Here is a 23,200-nt window from a genome sequence, read left to right as displayed (position 1 = left end):
ATCCCAGAGCAGGATACATTTTTCAAAGCATTCAACATTTTTGGGGGGGAAGGGGTGTCATCAAGCAACTCATTTCCCTTGGGGGTAATCCTTTGGGGGCTGCATGATGATTGTAAAGGTAAAGGGACCCCTGACCATTAGGTCCAGTCGCGGATGACTCTGGGGTTGCGGCGCTCATCTCGCTTTACTGGCCGAGGGAGCCGCCGTACAGCTTCCGGGTCATGTGGCCAGCATGACTAAGACGCTTCTGGTGAACCAGAGCAGTGCACGGAAGCACCGTTTACCTTCCCGCCAGAGCGGTACCTATTTATCTACTTGCACTTTGACGTGCTTTCAAACTGCTAGGTGGGCAGGAGCAGGGACCGAGCAACGGGAGCTCACCCCGTCGCGGGGATTCAAACCGCCAGCCTTCTGATTGGCAAGTCCTAGGCTCTGTGGTTTAACTCACAGCGCCACTTGCATCCCTTATGATGATTGTGGATAGGGCCAAAGTCAGAGGCGGAGAAGATGAAACCCAAACCTGGACAGGGCCACCCCCCTTTCTCTCTTCCCTACATCCTTCCCATCTTTCTCCCCCCTAGGTGGGATGCTGGGGGGGGGGGAGAAACTGGCTGTTTTCAGAAGGAACCTGAACTGATTGCTTGCAGAAAGCTTTTAAGATTGGGCCAGTGGCCGCCTCAGACAGCCAGAAATGGAGAACCTTACGAAAAAACACAGACACACATCATCTACAAGCAATAATTGCAAGTCACTATAGAAATAAATGATGGGGAAACTGTTTGTCCCATCAAGAAAATGATTAACTCTCACGAAAGCAAATTCAAGTAGGTTTTGAGGGTTTTGAAATGACAGAAATCCTGTCATTTTTATGCTAAATAATATTTTCTTACAGAATGTTACCACCTGGTTATCCCCCCCCCCCCCCGGAGCGGCTTTGTTAATAATTGTCAAAGATTTATTTGTTTTATATAAAATAGGGTTGTGCCAGCCACAATAAGGAAATAAACACCTCCAAAAGAATCTCCCCAGAAATCCAAACAAACTGACAGATCTGTAAAGGGGCAGACAGCCTTCTGGATAATCAGGAAAGAAAACCTCTCCCTTAAACTAAACCCAGTACCAAATCTACAGACGATCATCTCAGGAGAGTTCTTAGTATGAGGAAGCCTATCTTCAATTTTACACTCACTGAGATGCAACGTGCAATCAGCCAGCCTCTTCCTTCTCCAGATCCACCCAGGCACGGACATACGTTTCACAGGTGATGAGCAAAGCACAGCTCCCAATCCATCATTTTTATGTTACACATGCACGGTGGGTTTGCCGCCCTCCCAGGTTGCTAATTCCAAGAATCCATTTTCTTTGAGAGTTTTTCCGAAGGAGCCCTTGTGCGTAGCAAGAATGATTCATGGACAGAACCGGCCTTCCCCGCCTCAAAGCTGCTTCTTTTTAGCTCCTTGAAAAGAAAAAGGGGAAAAAAGGACGAACTGTGAAGGGGGAGTCGAGAGAGCAAGGCTTGCTTTTTCACATCTCCCTAGACATAGGTGTGGCGAGAGAGCCTTGCCCTCTGAAAGACCGGGTACATAGCTTGGGGGTGGTCTTGGATCCTTTGCGGTTCAGGTGGCCTCAGTGGCACAGATTCAGTGGTAGAGAATCTGCCTTGCATTTAGAGCAGGGGTCAGCAAGAATGGAAGAATGGCAGATGCAACTGATAGACTACATGGAGTTAGCAGAAATGACTGGCAGAATCCGAGACCTGGGAGAAGAGGCTGTGGAGGAGGACTGGAAGAAATTTAAGGACTATTTAAAAAAATATTGTAAATTGTATGAATGTTAAGAGAGATGTAAGATTATTAACAACAGGGCACCAATAAGCTAGTTAAAAGGAAGATGAAGATAAATGTAAATATGAGAAAAGATAAATTTTGGATAAATATTATGTTAAAATTAAGTTTTTAAGGTTTGGGTTAAATTATCCAAAATTAGGGATACAATATTGGAAAATTATAAGATAAGAATTGAAATAAGGTGATAAATTGCTGGGTAAAGTTTGAAAATTTGGAACGCAGGAACGAGAGATGTGAGGAAGTCCAAAGAAGTGAAGAAAGTCTGATTATTGTTAAAGTATATGTTATTTTGTTTGTTTTTTCTTTATTGTATTAAGAAAATCTTGAATAAATATTTATTAAAAAAAAGAGAGAGAATCTGCCTTGCATGTAGAGCAGGGGTCAGCAAGGTTTATCTGCCTGGGCTGGATCTGTCCCGCAGAGATCCCTCCGTGGGCTGGAGTGCGTGCCTGCCTGCCTGTGATTTCTGGCATCTGCACGCGTGCAGATGCAATTTCTGGCGCCACAGAAGTGAATCCCCGTGCCGCACCGGTTTAGCGCAGCGTGCAAGTGGGCAGCTCAGTTCAGGGGCGGCTTGTGGGGCAGTCAAACGACCTTTGCGGGCTGCTTCTGGCCCATGGGCCTTAGGTTGCTGACCCCTGATTTAGAGGGTCCCAGGTTGGGAAGGACCCCCACTGCCCAGTCTGAAACCCTGGAGAGCTGCTGCCAGCCTGTGTAGGCCACAAGTGGGAAACTTTGGGCCCCCCAGATATCTCTGAACTACAACTCCCATCAGTCCTAGTGAGCATGGCCAAAGACCAGGCATGGTGATGATGATTTATTACTTATACCCAGTGCTTTTTTTTCCTCTTTAAAAAATGTACCTTCGTTTTCCTACTCACATTGAAATACTGCCCCTCAATGAGGCAAAACTTAGATTTACAAAATGTTTAGGCTTCCAACAGAATACAGAAAGCATAACAAAACACCAAACATTAAAAACTTCCCAGTAGAGGGCTGCCTCCATATGCCTTCAGAAAGCTGTATAATAATTGACTGAGTCAGACCACCGGCTCAATATTGTCTACACTGACTGGCAGCCGTCTTCCCAGGTTCCAGGCAAGATTCTCTTTCTTTGGGGCAGGAAACTGCTGCTGTGAGCTGCCTGCCTGCCCCTCTCCCTGCTGCCAGTTGCCAGCCCCACCCCCTCCCCCTTTGCAAATGTCTCCATATCCCTGTAAATTAAAAAGGTATTAGCTGCTCGGTGTGGCATCTCCAGGGCTGGGGAATCAACGTGGAAATTGAGTTGTTATTGGCATTAGCTTAACCACACATTGCAGATAATTTAATTGGATCCAGAAGGAAGCTGCTTTCCTCCAGAGGGAGGGGCTCTGCCGCTTAGTGGGTAGGTCACATGCTTTGCATGTAGAAGGTCACAGCTTGAGTCCTCAGCGTCCTCTGTTAGAACAGGGGCAGGGGCCCTGTGGCACTCGGGATGTTGTCGCTGCCCCCATCAGACCTTGCCAGCGAGGCCAAGGGTTCAGGGACAGGCAGGAGCTGTCATCCAACAGCAGCATCTTGAGCATGGGTAGGCAATCTAAGGCCCGGGGGCTGGATCTGGCCCAGTCGCCTTCTAAATCTGGCCCACAGACGGTCCGGGAATCAGCATGTCTTTACATGAGTAAAATGTGTCCTTTTATTTAAAATGCATCTGTGGGTTATTTGTGGGTTATTTATTTTAGTGTATTTTTGGTTTCTGTGGAAGCCGCCCAGAGTGGCTGGGGAAACCCAGCCAGATGGGTGGGGTACAAATAATAAATTATTATTATTATTATTATTATTATTATTATTATTATTATTATTATTTGTGGGGCATAGGAATTCGTTCATATTTTTTTCAAAATATAGTCCGGTCCCCCACAAGGTCTGAGGGACAGTGGACCGGCCCCCTGCTGAAAAAGTTTGCTGACCCCTGATCTGGAGGGTCAAGGAGATAGAAGAGGTGATCAGATCTTGTTTTTGCTTAACTACAACTCCCATCAGCCCCAGAGAGCATAACCTACGTCTGGGAGTGATGGCAGTTGTAGTTCACCAACTCCTGGAGGGCCAACCGTTCCCCACACCTGCTCTAGGGTAGTGGTTTTGGGACACCTGGGTTCTTGTCCACACTCGGCCATGAAGGTGACCTTGGGCCCGTCTCTGACTCAGCTTAGCCCGCCTCCCAGGGTTGTTGCGTGGCTTAAAACAGGGAGAAGGACAAGCATGCAACTGCATTGAGCTCCTTGGTGGAAAGCTGGGATGTAAATATGAATGAGTTAATCATAAATATGATAATAATAATAAAAAGCAGAGACATCACCTTGCCAACAAAGGTCCGTATAGTTAAAGCTACGGTTTTCCCAGTAGTGATGTATGGAAGTGAGAGCTGGACCATAAAGAAGGCTGATGGCCAAAGAATGGATGCTTTGAATTATGGTGCTGGAGGAGACTCTTGAGAGTCCCATGGACTGCAAGAAGATCAAACCTCTCCATTCTGAAGGAAATCAGCCCTGAGTGCTCACTGGAAGGACAGATCTTGAAGCTGAGGCTCCAATACTTTGGCCACCTCATGAGAAGAGAAGACTCCCTGGAAAAGACCCTGATGTTGGGAAAGATGGAGGGCACAAGGAGAAGGGGACGACAGAGGATGAGATGGTTGGACAGTGTTCTCGAAGCTACCAGCATGAGTTTGACCAAAGTGCGGGAGGCAGTGGAAGACAGGAGTGCCTGGCGTGCTCTGGTCCAGGGGGTCACGAAGAGGCGGACACGACTAAACAACAACAACAACATGATAATAATAATTATAATTAATACTATTAATAGACAGGGGTAGGCTGCATGTAACTGCCACGCAACCCCAGCCAACACGATCTGCTTCGGCTGGTGGCCCAGCTACAACCAGACCGGGGCTTGGGGAAACTTGGCTACAGGAATCTGTGGCCCCGGTGTTAACTGGAAGGTCGGACTACTGCAGTATGCTTTAAAAATGACTCAGAAGCCTCAGTTAGGACCGAATGCGGCTGCCCGACTTGTTGACAGCTTCGAGGCAAACGAGATTGCATGACACCAATTCTGTTAACAACTACATTGGCTCCCCGTACAATTCAGAGTGCTGGTTTTGACCTAGAAAGCTCTTTCCAGCTCAGGACCCCAATACCTCCTGGAATGCCTCTCCTGATTCCAACAAACCCAGGCCCTTAGAGTTTCTTCGAGATCCTTCTCTGGGCTGAGGGGATGGGTGACGAGGGCGTTGTTGTTGTTGTTGTTGTTGTTGTTGTTGTTGTTGTTATACCTGCCTTCACCCTAAGGTCCCAGGGCAGGTTACAGCATTAAAACACAGTATTTAAAACAGTTATAAAAATACAATTAGAGTTAAACTGGATGCAAAATTTAGCACAGCAACTCATTACCAGAGGGTTGGGGAATCTCTGGCTCCCTGTCTGTGGGATACTCCGCTCGCCCCTCGGCAGCAAGGCCAGGCTGGTGCCTTGTGTTGGCGTATTTTTGGGGTCGGACCATTAGTCCATCTAGGCACATGCAGAGTTCAGCTCCTTCTGTGTATCTTGGGCCGACTCCTTTTCAGATCCCAGGATGCCACGCTTTGGCCTGGGGCGTCCCCAGAAATGCAGCACACAAGAGTGCCATTCAGCACGTGCAGAGTGCAGTTCCTTCTGCACTAAGAATTGTCACCCATCCGGTGACACAGTCTATGGAAAGGTCTCTGTGTTGAGCTCAGTCTTTTCCTGGCTCCAGAAAGATGTCAACGAAGGCATAACCAAATAAATACTGTAATAATATTATATATACTGTAATTTTTTAAAAATAAATCATTATCTACAGGCACAGTGGACCCGTTGGAATAGATGCACCCAAGTTAGTTGTAGTCATTAATTTTGGGGTGTCTACTCTTGAGTAGGAATAACACCGCATACAACCCAATGATTGTTTCTTCCTTTAAGTATTAACCCTTTGCTCGCTCGTGTGTTTTTAAAATGTATTTTTTTTAAAAAAAAACATGTTTTAGTTTTGTTCGTTCGTAAGCTGCTGAGAGACATTTGGGCCAAAAGTGCTATTATAGAAATAATAATAATAATAATAATAATAGACCGGGGATGTTGGAACTTATAATTCAACTTCTTTTGGAGGACACCACCTTGGAGAGCTAGCCTTGCAGAGCATCACAAAACCCAGTTGCACTTGGTACAGTGGTGCCCCGCAAGACGAACGCCTCGCAAGACGAAAAACCCGCTAGACGAAAGGGTTTTCCGTTTTGGAGGCGCTTCGCAAAACGAATTTCCCTATGGGCTTGCTTCGCAAGAAGAAATCTCCGGGGACCTCTTTTAAATGCTAGCGGTGGGGAGCAAAGCCTTCCCCCCCCCTCCGGCCTTCAGAAGAGGTCCAGGAAGGCCGGTGGGGGCCGAAAGGCTTTGCTCCCCACCGCCAGCATTTTAAAAGCAGTCCGGGATAGCAGGGAAGCGCTTCTCGCTATCCCGGACGGCTTTTGAAGGCAGGTGGGGGGGAGCAAAGACAGGTGGGGGGGAGCAAAAGTCTTTGTCCCCCCTGCCTGCCTTCCCGGGGGCTTTTAAATCGCCCCGGGACAGCGGAGAATTTTAAGATCGCCCCGGACAGCGGAGAAGTCTCCGCTGTCCCGGGAAGGCGGGGGGGGGAGCAAAGACTTTCGCCCCCCGCCGTCCTTCAGAAGAGGTCGGGGGACAGACTGTCCCCGGACCTGGTCTGAAGGCGGTTTCCATAGGAACGCATTAATTGATTTTTAATGCATTCCTATGGGAAACCGTGCTTCGCAAGACGAAAAACTCGCAAGACGAAAAGACTTGCGGAACGAATTAATTTCGTCTTGCGAGGCACCACTGTACCATCTTCCCCATCCTTTTGCGCTCCCAACACAGTTGTGCATCAAGGATTATTGGCCGGTTGGCCTGGAGCCAAGACTGTAGCCTTGTTTCAACCCTACGCATGCAGAAAGAGCTGTCGTCCTGTCTGCTGGCCATTTCCATTGCGGGGCTTCCTCTGGGCATGTGCAGAATGCCGTCTCTTCACACCATATATTGGTGCTATGATACTCTTTAAACTGCCATGGCTTACCCCAAAGGATTCTGGGAACTGTAGCTTGTTAAGAGTGCTGAGAGATGTTAGGAGAGCCCCCTACCCCTGTGCCGCCATTCCCCTCACAGACCTGATTTCAGGGAATTTTAGTTCCCGAAGGGAATTGGGTTCCCCAAAGGACCCTCATCACCCTTTACAGTTTCAATAATTCTTTGGGGGAAGCTGCGATGCTTAAAAGTGGTATCCTAGCTCTTTGAATGCAAGGCGTGAATGTGTCCTGGATTTTTTGCTCAGGGAATTTTAGTTCCCAAAGGGAATTGGGTTTCCCAAAGGACCCTCAGCACCCTTTACAGTTCCAGTAATTCTTTGGGCGAAGCTGTGATGGTTAAAAGTGGTATCATAGCTCTTTGAATGCAAAGTGTGAATGTGTTCTGGGTTAACCACAGCCAGCCTCCGCACCTCTTAACACTGATTTGCGGTTGTCAAATTTTACAGCGGTAGCCACTAGCTCAGGGAAGGGCCATCCTGACAAATGGCGTGTCAGGCTCGTCGGTGGCTCTGAGCTGTGGTTTTCAAAATGGAACCTCTTTGGGCAGGGGCAGTCTACCTTTGCCAGGGACTGCTCTATTTTGTGTGTGTGTGTGGTGTGTGTGTGTGTGTGTGTGTGTGTGTGTGTGTGAGAGAGAGAGAGAGAGAGAGAGAGAGAGAGAGAGAGAGAGAGAGATATGGAGATGATTAAGAGGGCCTACTCAGCCCTCACTGGACTGTTTTAGAGTCATCATCCCCACTTTTAGGATTTTTTTTGCAAATAAAGATCTGCTGTTCTTATACAAATGTTGAACTTTATCCAAAACTGCTGATCCCTCCTCCTTGGGCCTGGAAGGACCAAAATGTCAGCTGCAAAAGAATTGGCACGTTTTACCTGAAGATGGAAAATACTTGAAAAGCAATTGTAACGAACAGATTACGCTAGTAGGATTGCAAGATGTTCTGTAAGGAGGACTATTGGAAATATTGCAAGAAAGGCTATGAAGAGAATTTTTGTTAATGATAAAGGTAAAGGTGAAGGGACATCTGACCATTAGGTCCAGTCGTGGCCGACTCTGGGGTTGCGGCGCTCATCTCGCTTTACTGGCCGAGGGAGCCGGCGTACAGCTTCCGGGTCATGTGGCCAGCATGACTAAGCCGCTTCTGGCGAACCAGAGCAGCGCACGGAAACGCCGTTTACCTTCCCGCCAGAGCGGTACCTATTTATCTACTTGTACTTTGACGTGCTTTCAAACTGCTAGGTTGGCAGGAGCAGGGACCGAGCAACGGGAGCTCACCCCGTCGCGGGGATTCGAACCGCCGACCTTCTGATCAGCAAGTCCTAGGCTCTATGGTTTAACCCACAGCGCCACCCACGTCCCATTTTTGTTAATGATAATTAAGAGTACAGTAATAGAGAAATTAAGAAATGCAGAATAAGTGATAAAGAAGGGGAAATCATCAGAGGTTGTTGACGGAAGTTTAAAACATTTTATAAGAAGTTATGTTAAATGATTGCTGAAAATGATATGTAAAAAAACCAGTAAAAATGTATTTTTTGAAAAAAGGAAAATAAAGGGCTTGGTGAGAGCCCTCTGCTCTGTGAGCCTGCCTAATCCTTCACAGAGCATAAGATCAGTTGTTGGCTATGTGCTGTTTTGGGGGAGGAAGAGAGGGAAGGAAAAGGTGCACTTCACCTGGGCAGGTGAGCTAACCCCGGGCCGCCCGGCTTTTTCTTCTCTCCCCTTGCAGATCAAAAACGCGGCTGCCAACGTCTTGCGGGAGACCTGGCTCATCTACAAACACACCAAACTGCTGAAGAAAATCGACCACGCCAAAGTCCGGAAGCACCAGAGAAAATTCCTCCAAGCCATTCATCAGTAAGCTGGGCTCTTTTCTCCTCTGTTCTGCCTTGCTGGCATCTCCTAACTATAAGGGGGAGCAGGTTGCAGAGCCTGCGGAAAGCTACTCCTGGGAGGTCAGGAGTCGCTGTAGCCATTTGGAGCAAGGCTTTTCCACGCTAGGTGCAGCAAAGGGCTGCTTCCGTCCTAAGGAGCGTCTCCACCCCCATCGTTCTGCCCAGACGCTGAGGTCCAGCGCCAAGGGCCTTCTGGTGGTTCCCTCATTGCGAGAAGTAAAGCTACAGGAAACCAGGCAGAGGGCCTTCTCAGTAGTGGCGCCCACCCTGTGGAATCTCTTCAGATGTCAAAGAGATAAACAACTGCCTGACATTCAGAAGACATCTTAAGCCCTGTTCAGGGAAGTTTTTAATATGTGACATTTTAGTGTATTTTTGGTCTCTGTGGAAGCCGCCCAGAGTGGCTGGGGAAACCCAGCCAGATGGGCGGGGTACAAATAATAAATTATTATTATTACTAAGGCAGCTGAGGAAGGGTTTTGGGTCCGTGGAACAGCAGCCATCTTGCATGCAGAATGCTGTGAGTTGAGTCCACAGCATCCCCAGGTTGCTGTTTTGGGAAAGAAAAGTAAAAAGAAAAGTCAGTTAACAAGTGTCAGGGGAAAAAAGATATACCAACTATCGAAGAATGGCAGATGAAGATGATGGACTATATGGAACTTGCCGAACTGACCGGGAGACTCCGAGACCAGAGGGAAGAGACGGTGGAAGAAGATTGGAAGAAGTTTAAGGAATATTTGAAAAAAATGTTAATATTTGAATCTTAGAATAGCTTTGGAAGTGGATATAGGTGGTAGGGTTAGACGTAGAAGATAATTATTTTATAAGTGATAAAATGTGAAGTTTTTTACGGTTAAAGTAAGTGTGTGGGGGGGGGGAAGATGGTTAGAAATTATGATATATGTAAACTGTTAAAGATGAAGTAAACTGAAAATCAGATTGGTGGGATAAAATAAACCTTTCCGGTGCGGGTGCAAATTTAGCCAGCAGAAGATTAATCCAGGCTGGCGTACAGGTGAATGGGAAGGGGCTCATCTACGGGTCTTCCTCTGGTAGCACCACTGGCAGTGTTTGACCTCCAGGCAAAGGCTCGGCTTGCCAAGGTTCTAGTCATCATTGGGAACCCAGCAAGGCAACAGTTGGAATCAGAGCTCTGGGCTTTGGATTGGGTGGGGCAGATGGGACGCACCTTTTTGATGCCCGCAAGCTGAGTGGTTGCTCTTTCCCCCCTTTTCCAGGTTAAGGGGTGTGAAGATGGAACAGAGGAAACTGAGTGACCAAGCCAACACCCTGGTCGATCTTTCTAAGGTAACCATCTCTCTCTCTCTCTTTCTCTCTCTCCCGGGATTTGAGACAGGAGTGAGGAACCTTTTCCCCAAACCCGAGAGCCGCATTCCCTCCTGGGCAACTTTCCAGGGGCCACGTGCCTGGGGTGGGCGGGGCCAGAGGCAAAAGTGGGTGGAGCAACTAAGGCAGATTTTACCTTTCTACAGTAGGCTAGTTTCTGCACATGCACTCGTCCGAAGAGGCATTATCTAGTGCTCAGGAATGGCAGAAACGCTAAAGGAGGAAGGTCCAGGGAATGGTGTGGCCTGGGGAACAGAAGTGCTTTGGGGAGAGTCCTAGGGGCCAGACAGAGGCTTGGAGGGCCACATTATTTATTATTATTATTATTATTATTATTATTATTATTATTATTATTATTATTATAAAGTAAAGGGTAAAGGGACCCCTGACCATTAGGTCCAGTCATGGCCGACTCTGGGGTTGCGGCGCTCATCTCGCTTTATTGGCCGAGGGATCCAGCGTACAGCTTCCGGGTCATGTGGCAAGCATGACTAAGCCGCTTCTGGCGAACCAGAGCAGCGCACGGAAACACAGCTTGCCTTCCCACCGGAGTGGTACCTATTTATCTCCTTGCACTTTGACGTGCTTTCGAACTGGTAGGTTGGCAGGAGCAGGGACCGAGCAACGGGAGCTCACCCCGTCGCGGGGATTCGAACCACCGACCTTCTGATCGGCAAGTCCTAGGCTCTGTGGTGTAACCCACAGCACCTTCTAAACCAGGCTATTTACACACAAAAAAAATAGAACAGTTAAAGACCCATTGAACTTGGCCTGGTTGCAGATTGCCAACCAATGCAAATTCCTCCTGCACCTCAGGTGTCCATACATTAGCAGGAGTTTGCCCCCACAAGCCACTGTGTTCTGCAACAGCAGCCTCCAGACCAACCCCCAAGGGCAGCCCCACAGAGAGCTCATTGCAGCAATCAGGTTACCAGTGCATGGACCCCTGCGGTCCAGGCCAGAGGTCCCGCCATGCCTGATTTAGGAGATGGGGCATAGGATGAGGCGATTTGAGCCCTACAGGGTGTATCTGTGGACTGGATTGGACTATACCATGCCCGACGTCAGGATGGTGCCAAAATTGCGGGTTAAGAACTTAATTTGTTCTGGAGGTCTGTTCTTAACCTGAAACTGTTCTTAACCTGAAGCACCACTTTAGCTAATGGGGCCTCCCGCTGCTGCCGCGCCACCGGAGCACGATTTCTGTTCTCATCCTGAAGCAAAGTTCTTAACCCGAGGTCCTATTTCTGGGTTAGCGGAGTCTGTAACCTGAAGCGTCTGTAACCCGAGGTACCACTGTACTTGGGTTTGATCTGAAGATGCTCACCAAAGGAACCCCAGAAGTGAGATGAGGGTACCCCACACTGCAGCCGTGATCTTTCTTCCGAGCCAGCTCCAGTCCTGGACAAGGCTGCCTCCTCCCCCTTGCCCGAAATCCGTTCCCTCCAGCTTCTCTCGACTGCATGGGGATTCTGAGTCAGGGAGTGGTGGCAGAGGTGGGAGGCAGCAATCTGGCACCTTCCATGCGGGGCTTCCCCGAACATTTGGTTGCCAGGCAACCCTGTGGAAGGAAGTGATAACACACTCTCTTCTCGGCTCAGACCTGCGACGGGTGGCGGTGCGTGGAGCAGGGAAAGAAATATGTTTACCTAATGGAGCTCACTGCTTCCTTGCTTGCTTGCTTGCTTGCTTGCTTGCTTGCTTAAACGGCCTCGGTCCAGTATATCTGAAGGAGCGTCTCCACCCCCATCGTTCTACCCGGACACTGAGGTCCAGCTCCGAGGGCCTTCTGGCGGTTCCCTCACTGCGAGAAGCCAGGTTACAGGGAACCAGGCAGAGGGCCTTCTCGGTAGTGGCGCCCACCCTGTGGAACGCCCTCCCACCAGATGTCAAAGAGAACAACAGCTACCCGACTTTTAGAAGACATCTGAAGGCAGCCCTGTTTAGGGAAGCTTTTAATGTTTGATGTATTATAGTATTTTAATATTTTTGTTGAAAGCCGCCCAGAGTGGCTGGGGAAGCCCAGCCAGATGGGCGGGGTATAAATAATAAATTATTATTATTATTATTATTATTATTATTATTATTATTATTATTATTAAGAACATCGAGAAGAGCCTGGCCGCTGGATCAGGCCAATGGTCCATCTAGTCTGGCATCCTGTTCTGACATTGGCCGGCCAGCTGCCTCCATGGGAAGCTCACAAGAAGTGCCTGAGCCTCAGAGCTCTCTCCCCTCCTGTGTTTTCCAGCAGCTGTTATTCAGAAGCATACTGCCTCCCAACTAGCCTTTGTGGCTAGTAGTTGTTTATAGCCCTATTCTCCCTGAATTTGTCGGGAATTTAAACCATCCAGGTTTGTTGGTTCCTGAAGCCTGTACCACCATTCCTAGATACTTATAATTTGTGACTTGTTCTAATTGATGGCCTTGAAGGTTCCCAGCTTCTAAGCTTTGGTTTCCCCCCAAAAAGCGAGTATCTTGGTCTTTTGATATCATCTTTTTCGCTCTATAAGACGCGCCAGACCACAAGACACACCTAGTTTTTGGAGGAGGAAAACAAGAAAAAAAATATTCTGAATCTCAGAAGCCAGAACAGCAAGAGGGATCGCTGCGCAGTGAAAGCAGGGATCCCTCTTGCTGTTCTGGCTTCTGGGATAGCTGCACAGCCTGCATTCGCTCCATAAGATGCACACACATTTCCCCTTACTTTTTAGGAGGGGAAAAAGTGAGTCTTATAGAGCAAAAAATACAGTAATTGATTTTGAGACGTTCAGTTTCACAGTATGCTGCGAGTTTTCTTAGTGCTCTTTTGAGTCCAATGGGGGTTCTAGATAAAATTGCTTTCCTTCCGGGATTGTACCCCCAAGTGTGTTTTATAAGCTGGTCTCTGACCACAATAAATTATCTATCTATCTAACCATCCAGGTTGCTGGCCATCCCTGTGGAACTGAGGCCCACACGCTTATCTCCCTCTGCCCTCCCGTCTAAGCAAGCAAAGAGGCTTTGCTGGTTTTCATGACACGTTCCAGCCAGGCAAAAACACTTGAGGAGGGTGCAGAGCAGGGCTGGTGAAGGGGCGTGGCCTGCAGAGACACGGTTAGCTTGAGGAGAGGCGGTATCCCCAGGGCTTGTTAAAGGTAAAGGTAAAGGGACCCCTGACCATTAGGTCCAATTGTTGGCTGAGGGAGCTGGCGTACAGCTTCTGGGTCATGCGGTCAGCATGACTAAGCCGCTTCTGGTGAGCCAGAGCAGCGCACGGAAACGCCATTTACCTTCCCACCGGAGTGGTACCTATTTATCTACTTGTACTTTGACGTGCTTTCGAACTGCTAGGTTGGCAGGAGCAGGGACCGAGCACCGGGAGCTCACCCCATCGCGGGGATTCGAACTACCGACCTTCTGATCAGCAAGTCCTAGGCTCTGTGGTTTAACCCACAGCGCCACCTGCGTCCCTTCTGACCTCAATGTAGCCTGCTAATTTGCCTCTTCTTTTTTTTTAAAAAAATAAAAATTCTTCTTTAAATTTTTTTTTAAAATTAAACAGATGCAGAACGTCATGTACGACCTCATCACGGAACTGAACGACCGGAGCGAAGACCTGGAGAAGCAGATAGGCGGGCTGGAGTCCAAACTGGAACAGCTGAACACCAGCTTCCACTCCTTGCCCTTGCTCATCACGGACGCTCTGTGCCAGCAGCAGGAGCAGCTCTTGGCCACCATCCTCGAGGCCCGGGGGGTGAGCATGGGCGTGGGCGCCCCCCAGACTCCGCTCTCGGACAGCCCTTTGGGGGTCAGCTCAACCTCTTTCCCCACCCCTTATACCAGCTCCAGCAGTTGCTGAGCCCCGTCGGACGTGAGGGAAACGACAACAACAACACACGCACGTGGGTCTTTGTTATCCGTGTGGGGGTGTCAATACTGGCCCCGGATGTGGGGGGGGGGAGAGCAGAGGACCCCGGCCGCCGCCTTGTGGGGTTGCCTGGAAACAATGCGGGCTTGTCTCGGTGGTAGCGCCCCCTGTTGTCGGGGTGGGGTGGGGCGAAACGGGCGTTTTCGGCAGAGCCCCTCGCAGCGGCGTTCGGTGGACCGTTAGGAATCCACGTTCAATCTCAGGTCTTCAAAAATCGAAAAACAAGCCAACTCCAAGGGCATCGATGCAACGGCGCAAGGTAGGGGGACCATTCCACTGTGTTGGACCCCAAGCCACTGGCATTGGGGTTGTTCATCTCCTTCTTTCTTCCCTGGTTGTTTTTATTTTTATTTTTTAAAAAAACATTACTATTCCTTCTTCCCCTCCGCGCATTAAGTGTCTTGCCGAAGAAAGTCAAAAGGCGACCGGGGAGGTGGCGAATCGGCCGAAACAGAAGTGCCCCCCCTTCTCCCACTCCTCCTCCTCTGCTGAATCTTAGCAAAGGTCTCGAGGTATCATTGCAGCTCCCTCAGAATTGGTTTTGCCAAAGAGACCGCCGTAAAGGTACCCTTTGTGGCCTCTTCTGTGTTGGGTCTTTTTTGTTTGGTTTTAAGAAAAAGGGGAAATGGCCGGTGTCACCGTTTGCTGAGGCCAAAGAAGAGTTACCTTGACTTGGACAGATCAGAAGTTTTCCACCACTAAAGCTGTTCTTGGCGTGTCCTTGCGGAGACAAAGCAGCGATTTTGACGCGTCCAGATAGGCTGGCGTTTGCCCTCCCCTTGCCACTAAGGAAATGGGTTTGCTCAGATTCCGAACGCTCCAAGAAACGCAAAGCAAAAGAGAAGTTCTTCTCCATCGTCCTCCCGAGAGAATCGCCCCGAGCCCCTTTGGCTCGCCAGTGGTGCTTTGAAAAATCACATCCCTTTGGGCCACGACCCTTCTTTAAATGTTGCGGTTACCAGCCTGAACTGCGTTGCCACTGCAGTTTCCAAGGGCCTACCCACACTACAAACCTCTCATCTGGGCTTCCCAGATTCATCAACTTTTTATTATTAGTAGGGCTTTCCTCCCCACTAAAAGCACCCTGGAAATTGTAGGTTTGTTTGTTTTTTTCTGGTGGTGGGCAGTCCTGCACTTTCAAAGGCTCCGCAGCTGACAGCCATTGGCGACTGAACTGGTTTGAACCCAGTTTAAATGTAATTCGCTATTGGCACTTCAATTGGTTTGCTCCCGCTTGAATTGCCATATAGACAATTAGGCTGCACATTGGTTAATGGAACTGCTGTCAAAGTGGCTGAACTGAATTGACACTGGCAGTCAAATCAGTTCCAAGCCTGGTTCGAAATGCCACTGGCTTGCATTTGAAGGGTGTGCAAGCCCTGGGATTTTTCAGCACGCAGGGGTGTGGAGTGCACAGCTTATTTGAAAAAACAATTACTAGGAATCATTAGGAAGCTGCCTAATGCAGAGTCAGACCCTTGGTCCATCTAGCTGTGTGCTGTCTACACTGACAGGCAGCGGCTGTCCAGAGTTTCAGTCAAGGGGGCATATCCAGGCTCTGTTGGAGACACCAGGGATTGAACAGGTTCCCCGCCACCGCTGTCTAAGTCATGTCTGAATCCTACCATTGATTCACTGAGCTCAGGCTGAGCCCATCCCACTTGGCTACAGCCCATTTGGAAATGCGTAAAATGCCGCCGTTTGCATTAGCGGTTAGCATATCCCAGCCTGACCCCACCTCGCAGGGGTGTTGTAAGGCTAAAGTAGAGAGGGGCAGAGAATTGTGCATGCTACCTTGATCTCCCCTGGAGAAAAGGGATACCATTTTGCAGTGTGCGAAATGTAAGGCCTTCCAAATAATTCATTTTTTGATATTAAAATCCCTCCGTACACCACGAGCTCAGATCCGGAGACTACCTGAAGGCTGGGGATGAGAATGTAGCCCCAATAATGCACACGTTTTCAGGGGAGACTATTAAATTCTCCCCTCCCTCCCCGAGTAACTTTGTGGCCCTGGGAACAATTCAGAGAAGCAACCCACACTCCCCACACAGGGGTGGCAATGGCCTCGGCCCAGCTTTGTTGTGTATGAAGCCTTAATGCTTAGCCCAGCCACCGTGTGCTTAGAGGCATAGAAGTATAGAGTTAGAAGAGTATAAGTCTAGAGTTAGAACCCCTTCTCCAGTCCCCTGCAATTCAGGAGTCGCAGCCAAAGAATCTCTGACAGATGTCTACCCAACCTCTGTTTAAAAACCTCTAGGAAAGGAGAACCTACCACCTTCTTGTGTTGAACAGCTCTTCCCATTGGGAAGTTCTTCCTAATGTTTAGCGAGAATCTAGTTTCTTGTAATTGGTTCGAGTCCTACCCTCCGGAGCAGGAGAAAACTAGCTTGTTCCCTCTTCCGTGTGACAGCCCTTGAGATATTTGAAGAAGGCTGTCATATCTCCTCTAAGTCTTCTCTTTTCCAGGCTAAACATATCCAACTCCCTTAACCGTTCCTCATAAGGCTTGGTTTCCAGGCCCTTGATCATCTTGGCCACCCTCCTCTGCAAACCTTTCGGCTTCTCAATCTTCTTCTTCAACTGTGGTGCCAGAACTGGACACAGGATTCCAGGTGTGGTCTGACCAAGGCAGAATAGAGTGGGACTATTACTTCCCTTGATCGGGACACTCAACTTCTGTTGATGCATCCTAGAATAGCATTAGTATTTTTTGCTGCTGCATCACGCTGTTGACTCATATTCAGCTTGTAGTGCCCCAAGACTCCTAGACTCTTTTCACACATGCCAGTGGCAGGTCCCCCCCACCTTATATTTGTGCAGCTGGTTCTTCCTTCCTAGGTGGAGAATCTTATCATTTGTCCCTATTGAAATTCATTTTATCAGTTTGGTTCCACTTCTCCAGTCTGTCAACGCCATCTTGCAGCCCGATTCTGTCTTCTGCAGCATTAGCTATCCCTCCCAGTTTGGTGTCACCTGTTGCTGGTCAAAAGGGAGTTCTCCATTCCCCCAAAGGGGCCAAAACTCACTCTTTTTACGCTGCCTGCTTTTAACACCCTTTAAACTCCCCAGAGACCCAGGGACACGGGTGGCGCTGTGGGTTAAACCACAGAGCCTAGGACTTGCCGATCAGAAGGCCAGCGGTTCGAATCCCCACGACGGGGTGAGCTCCCGTTGCTCGGTCCCTGCTCCTGCCAACCTAGCAGTTCGAAAGCACGTCAAAGTGCAAGTAGATAAATAGGTACCGCTCCGGCGGGAAGGTAAATGGCGTTTCCGTGTGCTGCTCTGGTTCACCAGAAGCGGCTTAGTCATGCTGGCCACATGACCCGGAAGCTGTACGCCGGCTCCCTCGGTCAATAAAGCGAGATGAGCGCCGCAACCCCAGAGTCGGTCACGACTGGACCTAATGGTCAGGGGTCCCTTTACCTTTAACTTCCCAGCGGGAGCAAGGAGCAAAACAGCCACAGCCCTCTGCTCTTAACCCTCCCTTCCCTTTTGTCAAGGCAATTTTTGGCATCACCCATTCGCTACACCTGCTTTTTTGTCAGGCAAATGCCTCCCTTTGGCCCGGCTCCTCATTCAGGCTGTTTGGGGGGGTTGGGGGGGGCTTGGCTCGGCTTCTGAGCCCCGCGAGGCAGCCGCTGGCTCGTTCCAGCGAGAGCCGAGCAGGTGACTCTTCATGTTCCCTTTGAACAGGCAAAGCAAGCGTGTAATTGCTCAGCGATATTAATTACGCGCCGCCCCGCGGCTCCGGTTAATTGCGAGCGAAGAAAGGGGAGGGAGGAAACACCCCAGGTAGATCTAAGTGCTTTTTAGCGATTTTTCGGCATGTGGGGGTTTTTATTTCAGGGGAGGCGGGGGGGAATGCGCGGTCTTTTGTCAAAACTCCACTTCAGCAGCTGTGTGTGGCTTTTCCGAACATCGCAGCACCAGAAAGCATTAAACAGGGAAGAGGGAGGGAGGGAACCTGCCACTTAGCGAGGATGGTAGGTGGCCCGCATTCCTTGCAATTGAAGTTGCTTAGGAAACGGAGCAGAGCTTCAGGGCAGGATCCTTACAACGCCCACTGGATTCTTTCCCCCCCCCCCATGCCAGTTTGGGGCTTTGGCGAGGCCCTGCTTCACCAGAAAATATTTGGAGGAGGGTTATATACGGTGCGAGCCACTCTGAGTCTTCTCGGTCAGTCCCCCGGCCTCCCAGAAAAGCTGGGATTTGTCTGAAGTGATCAGAACGAGGACATTTCGCCTGCCAGCCGGGGTACAGAGCACTTAGCTAGATGGGCCGAATGCTGCCACTCAATATAAGGCAGCTTCCCCTGTTGGGAAAGGAGCTGTGGCTCATCACTAGAGCATCTGCTTTGCATGCAAAAGGTCCCAGGTTCCGTTCCTGGCATCTCCAGTTGGACTGTTAATGTCCCCCGCCTGGAGAGCAGCTGCCAGTCAGTGTCTGTAATACTGAGTTAGATGGGCCAGTGGGCCGACTCTATATAAGGCAGCCCCTCCCTGCGTTCCTTTAGCTACATAAAAGCGAGTTAGGGCACCTAGGGCACCTTGGAAGATAGAGACTGGCTTCATGCTCTAGCATCTATGAGGACTAGAATCTTTATTTTGAAGGGAAGGGCCGCTCCTCGTTGTTAAAGCATCTGTTTTGCAAGCAGAAGGCACCAGATTCAACCCCCGGCATCTCCAGTTAAGGATGGGACTGTCCCTTGCCTGACACCCAGGACAGCCGCTGCTGCCAGCCTGTGTCGACATCCCTGAGCTAGGTGGGAAAGCAGTCTGACTCTGTATAAAGCAGCTTCCTACGTCTTTATTCCTAGCACTTCAACTCTACATGTTTCTTTTTTGCTGTAAATCCTCATTTGGCAGCCCTGTGAGACAGGCAAGAGTCTTCTGGCCTATATGCGGCAGATGTGAAGATGGCGGCTCAGAGAGAGGAGGTCGGCTCCTCAAAGGCTCCGTGCAGAGGGCAGAGGTGCAGTTCGAAGCACGCACACCCACCACTCCCGAATCCTCTTAGCCACACTGGTAGGGGGTAGCACGGTGGGCAAGGGACTTACGGGGAAATTCCAGGAAGAGAAGCAGCTCCAGCCCACACAGTTGGCAAGGAAAGAGTCTTGTTCCATTTCAGCACCCAGGACAGCTCTGCTCTCCTGTTCTCAAAGCAAGACTCCCTCTACCTCAAGCTTCTCAGAATGCAGACTCAGTTCCACATTGCAGAACTCCTAGCAGGTGGTTTCAATCACGGGAGAACTGCACACAGTAGGAAAGGGTTAATTGATCACTCCCTTGAGCCATTTCGGATCCCCAATGGCTGTTAGTCTGGGAAAGTTACTAGCCTCCTCCCCACCCCACCCCAGTGTTGATCATTTCTGGCATATCAGTGGCTTGGGGGCAAGAACAATTTTTTTTTTTGGTCCAGTCTAGAGAGAGAAAGGAGGGACGTGGGTGGCGCTGTGGGTAAAACCTCAGCGCCTAGGACTTGCCGATCGCATGGTCGGCGGTTCGAATCCCCGCGGCAGGATGCACTCCCGTCGTTCGGTCCCAGCGCCTGCCCACCTAGCAGTTCGAAAGCACCCTTAAGTGCAAGTAGATAAATAGGTACCACTTTATAGCAGGAAGGTAAACGGCGTTCCGTGTGCTGCGCTGGCTCGCCAGATGCAGCTTGTCACGCTGGCCACGTGACCCGGAAGTGTCTGCGGACAGCGCTGGCTCCCGGCCTATAGAGTGAGATGAGCACACAACCCCAGAGTCTGTCAAGACTGGCCCGTACGGGCAGGGGTACCTTTACCTTTACCTAGAGAGAGAAAATTGCTGGCTGCTCGGCTGGAAGGCCTTTTTTCCTCACCCTGGCGACCAGGCGAACCCCTGTTCCCAAAGCCGCCTCGTTCTTCCTGCCCTGTCTTTCTGACATGAATCCAGAGAAGGGAGCGTCAGATCCTATCTGTTTGGCTGGCAGGATCTCAGCCCCGCGTCTGCCCCTCCTCGTCTCTCCAGGTCAGGCCCCCTTATTTCCGTGGCATCTCCCGCCATCACTCAAAGCACCTGTGTTTCACCGGAAATGAGAAGAGCCCGTCAAAACCGCGCTGGGACCGGAAACTGGAAAGAAAAAATGGGCCGCGATGAATGCTTAAATGAATTTTGTAGAGCAGCCTGTTCCAAGGCAGCTGTTAGGCAATTAACTACAAATTGAAGGGGTTTTGGGGGGAGGCAATGATTACAGACTGCAGGATCAGATTTAACACCCCTCCTAGTAACTCCTTCACTCACCAGAGAACATCCCCCCTTTTTTCTTTTACTAAACAGAAATGAGCCCGAGACACTCTGTTCAGTCAGAGGTGCCAATTTTGCAATGCCTTACCAGTTTTGATGGGCTTGGTTTTTGGAAAGACAATGTGAAACACTGCGGCCTGGGGCTTTTCTTACACCGCTTTGGGCAAGGGGAGAAGATTGCAGGATCGATTGCCCCCCCTTCAGTTAGAACCCCTTTTTCGGAAAGTCACCATCTTCATGTGTGTGTGTGTGTGTGTGTGTGAGAGAGAGAGAGAGAGAGAGAGAGAGATATTGCAGCTTAGCTTAGGGAGGGAGCACCATGGCTGTATGGAAGACCCCAACCCCTGCTTTGCATGCAAATTATCCCAGGTAGACACCTGGAGACATCTGCCAGCCCAGGAGAACTGCTGCCAGTCAGTGTGGACAAGCCTGAGCTCATCTGACTCAGTACAAGATGGCTTCCTATGTTCTAGCATTCTGGTCACGTATGACATGAGGAAAAAGTGCAGTTGGGTTGTGCCTCCTGACATTCCAGAGTGGTACAGTCTCAGCAGAGCCGTATCAGGTGCTGTGTTTTTACTTCTTGAATGTGTGCATCAGCTCTGGAGCATATTTTTGACACCAAGACACCTTGTGGCAGCCCCTGCCCCCCCCCCCCGCGACCTTTTTGTTTTAAAAAAATGTAAACAAGCCATCTCTGCCACTGAGGCGACACAGCCAGGTATACAAAGGGTGGGGTGGGGAAATGGGACAAGAGGTCTCAATAAAGATGTCACCTTCAGCTAACCATCTGGCAAAGCAATGAGATGCCAGGCACAAGATAAATGTCATATCTGCACTGTTTGAAGCACTATGATACCTCTTCAACAGCCACGGCTCCCCTCCTCCCCCCCCAAAAAAAAAAGAATTTGGGGAGCTGTGGCTTGTTAAATGCAACGGCAGTTATTAGGAAACACCACTATTCCTCTCTCAGAGCTACAATTTCCGGAGTCTCCCGGGAAGAGGGATTGATTGTCAAACCACTCTGTGAATTGTGGCTCCGTGGGGGGAATAGCGCATAGGTCTGCCAACAAATCTCAGCCTCCTTAAACTGCAGGATTCTTTGGGGGCAAAGCCGTGACTCCTGAAATGGCATACTGCTTTTGAAACAGGGCGTAGTATGTGCCCAAACTCAATTCTGCCCTTTTCCTTTCTGCCCCCGTTACCCTGCTCCCCAGGGGGCAGTGTTGGCCACTCGCCTAAATGGCTTTGAAAGAGGATTAGGCAAATTCATGGGGGAGAGGGCTACCCATGGCTTCTAGCCACCATGGCTTTGAAGGCTGCTGTGCTTCTGAATACCGGCCCCTGGAAACCTCAGGAGGGGAGAGTCCACTTGTGCTCGGATCCCGCTTGCCGGTTTCCCACAGGCTTCTAGATGGCCACTCGGAGGTGCGCCACTGGTCCGGTGCAGCGGGCACTCTATGTTCATTCTCTGGACTTCACCATTGTGGGCTCAGGTTCCGGCCACCTTCCCACAACTTCTCTCCGCTGCTAATAATCACCCATCATCTGGAAATGCCTGCGGAGGCGGAGGAATAGGGGACACTGGTACCACCGAGAAGGTGTTGGCAACGACGGTCCTAATGCCACCTCAGCAAATCCACCATGGTCTGGCCCACAAATGTCTACCCGCCCGCCCCCCCACCGTCAGAAAGGAGGCAAACAGCCGGAGCAACTGCACACCTTTACAAAACAGCTGCGTCTGACCTAGCCTGGCGCTTGACGCGTTTCTCGAGACGATAAGAGCTTCAGTGAGGAAGCTGCACTTAAAAGCTCGCTTTTTTTCTCTTTTTTCTTTTCTTTTTTTTAAAAAAAGATTATTAGGGGAAAGCATAACCATAGTTTTATTTTACCTATGAAAATATATTGCTATATTATAAAGGATAATATTGTAACTTTCAAAGTACTCTTTTTGTATCTGACGAGCTAGTTTATAGGTGGGCAGTTTGGGGAGGGTGGTCCTGCCTGAACCTTGCTCGCTCGTGTGATTGTTTCTGGGGTTACGGGTCGCTTGGCAGACCAAGGGGACGTGGCGTGGTGCGTCGACACACGGCGGAAGGTTTTCAACTGGTTCCAGGCTGGTTTGAAGTCTTCTGTCGTCGTCCCGCCACCCAAGGAGAGGGAGCCTGAAACTGGGCTTAGAGAGATCTCTGCTGGGAATTCTCCGCACCTGAAGATAAGGCTTGAAAGGTCTGTAGCTCAGTGGGAGAGCGTCTGCACTGCATGCGAGAGCTCCCAGGTTCAGTCCCCGATCGCATCTCCAGATAGGGCTGGCAGAAACCCCCATGTCTGAAATCCTAGGAAGACGCTGACAGCAGAGATAATACTGAGCTGATTCAACCAGTGGTCTGACTCGCCATAAGTCATCTTCCTGTGTTTCTGTTCCTAAGCCCCGCAAAACAAAACATTCTCCACCAACAACCTGGAAACTACCGTATTTTTTGCTCTATAAGACGCACCAGACCATAAGACGCACCTAGTTTTTGGACAAGGAAAACAAGAAAAAAAAATATTCTGAATCCCAGAAGCCAGAACAGCAAGAGGGATCACTCCACAGCGAAAGCAACAATCCCCCTTGCTGTTCTGGCTTCTGGGATAGCTGCGCAGCCTGCGTTCGCTCCATAAGACGTACACACATTTCCCCTTACTTTTTAGGAGGGAAAAAGTGCGTCTTATAGAGCAAAAAATACGATAGTTCTGCAAATCACCAGCCTTCAGGTTTGGTGGAGAATGTGGGCAGAGGTTGTTGTTTTCTCTC

General features: G+C 49.7%; 1 protein-coding gene and 1 long non-coding RNA gene across 2 annotated transcripts in view; one reads left to right on the top strand and one right to left on the bottom strand.

Annotated features, from left to right (window-relative positions):
• KCNN3 (potassium calcium-activated channel subfamily N member 3) overlaps positions 1-14,080 on the top strand; it is a 96,347-nt gene extending 82,267 nt beyond the window's left edge. The window contains exons 6-8 of the mRNA XM_081891486.1: positions 8,709-8,836; positions 10,113-10,182; positions 13,766-14,080. Coding sequence (XP_081747612.1) covers positions 8,709-8,836; positions 10,113-10,182; positions 13,766-14,062 — 495 coding nt within the window. The 3' untranslated portion in view covers positions 14,063-14,080. The remainder of the gene's footprint in view (positions 1-8,708; positions 8,837-10,112; positions 10,183-13,765) is intronic.
• Positions 1-22,956, bottom strand: part of LOC309358758 — a 141,686-nt gene extending 118,730 nt beyond the window's left edge. Inside the window, exons 1-2 of the long non-coding RNA XR_014163562.1 lie at positions 19,928-22,956; positions 17,331-19,553 (exon numbers count right to left, since the gene is read on the bottom strand). This is a non-coding gene — a long non-coding RNA (uncharacterized lncRNA). The remainder of the gene's footprint in view (positions 1-17,330; positions 19,554-19,927) is intronic.
• Between the last annotated feature and the right edge of the window lie 244 nt (positions 22,957-23,200).

The sequence above is a fragment of the Podarcis melisellensis genome (genome assembly GCF_964234715.1).
Source record: "Podarcis melisellensis genome assembly, chromosome: 16".
Lineage (NCBI taxonomy): Eukaryota > Metazoa > Chordata > Lepidosauria > Squamata > Lacertidae > Podarcis > Podarcis melisellensis.
Note: the sequence above shows the minus strand (reverse complement) of the source record. Positions and strands in the feature narration are given on the sequence as shown.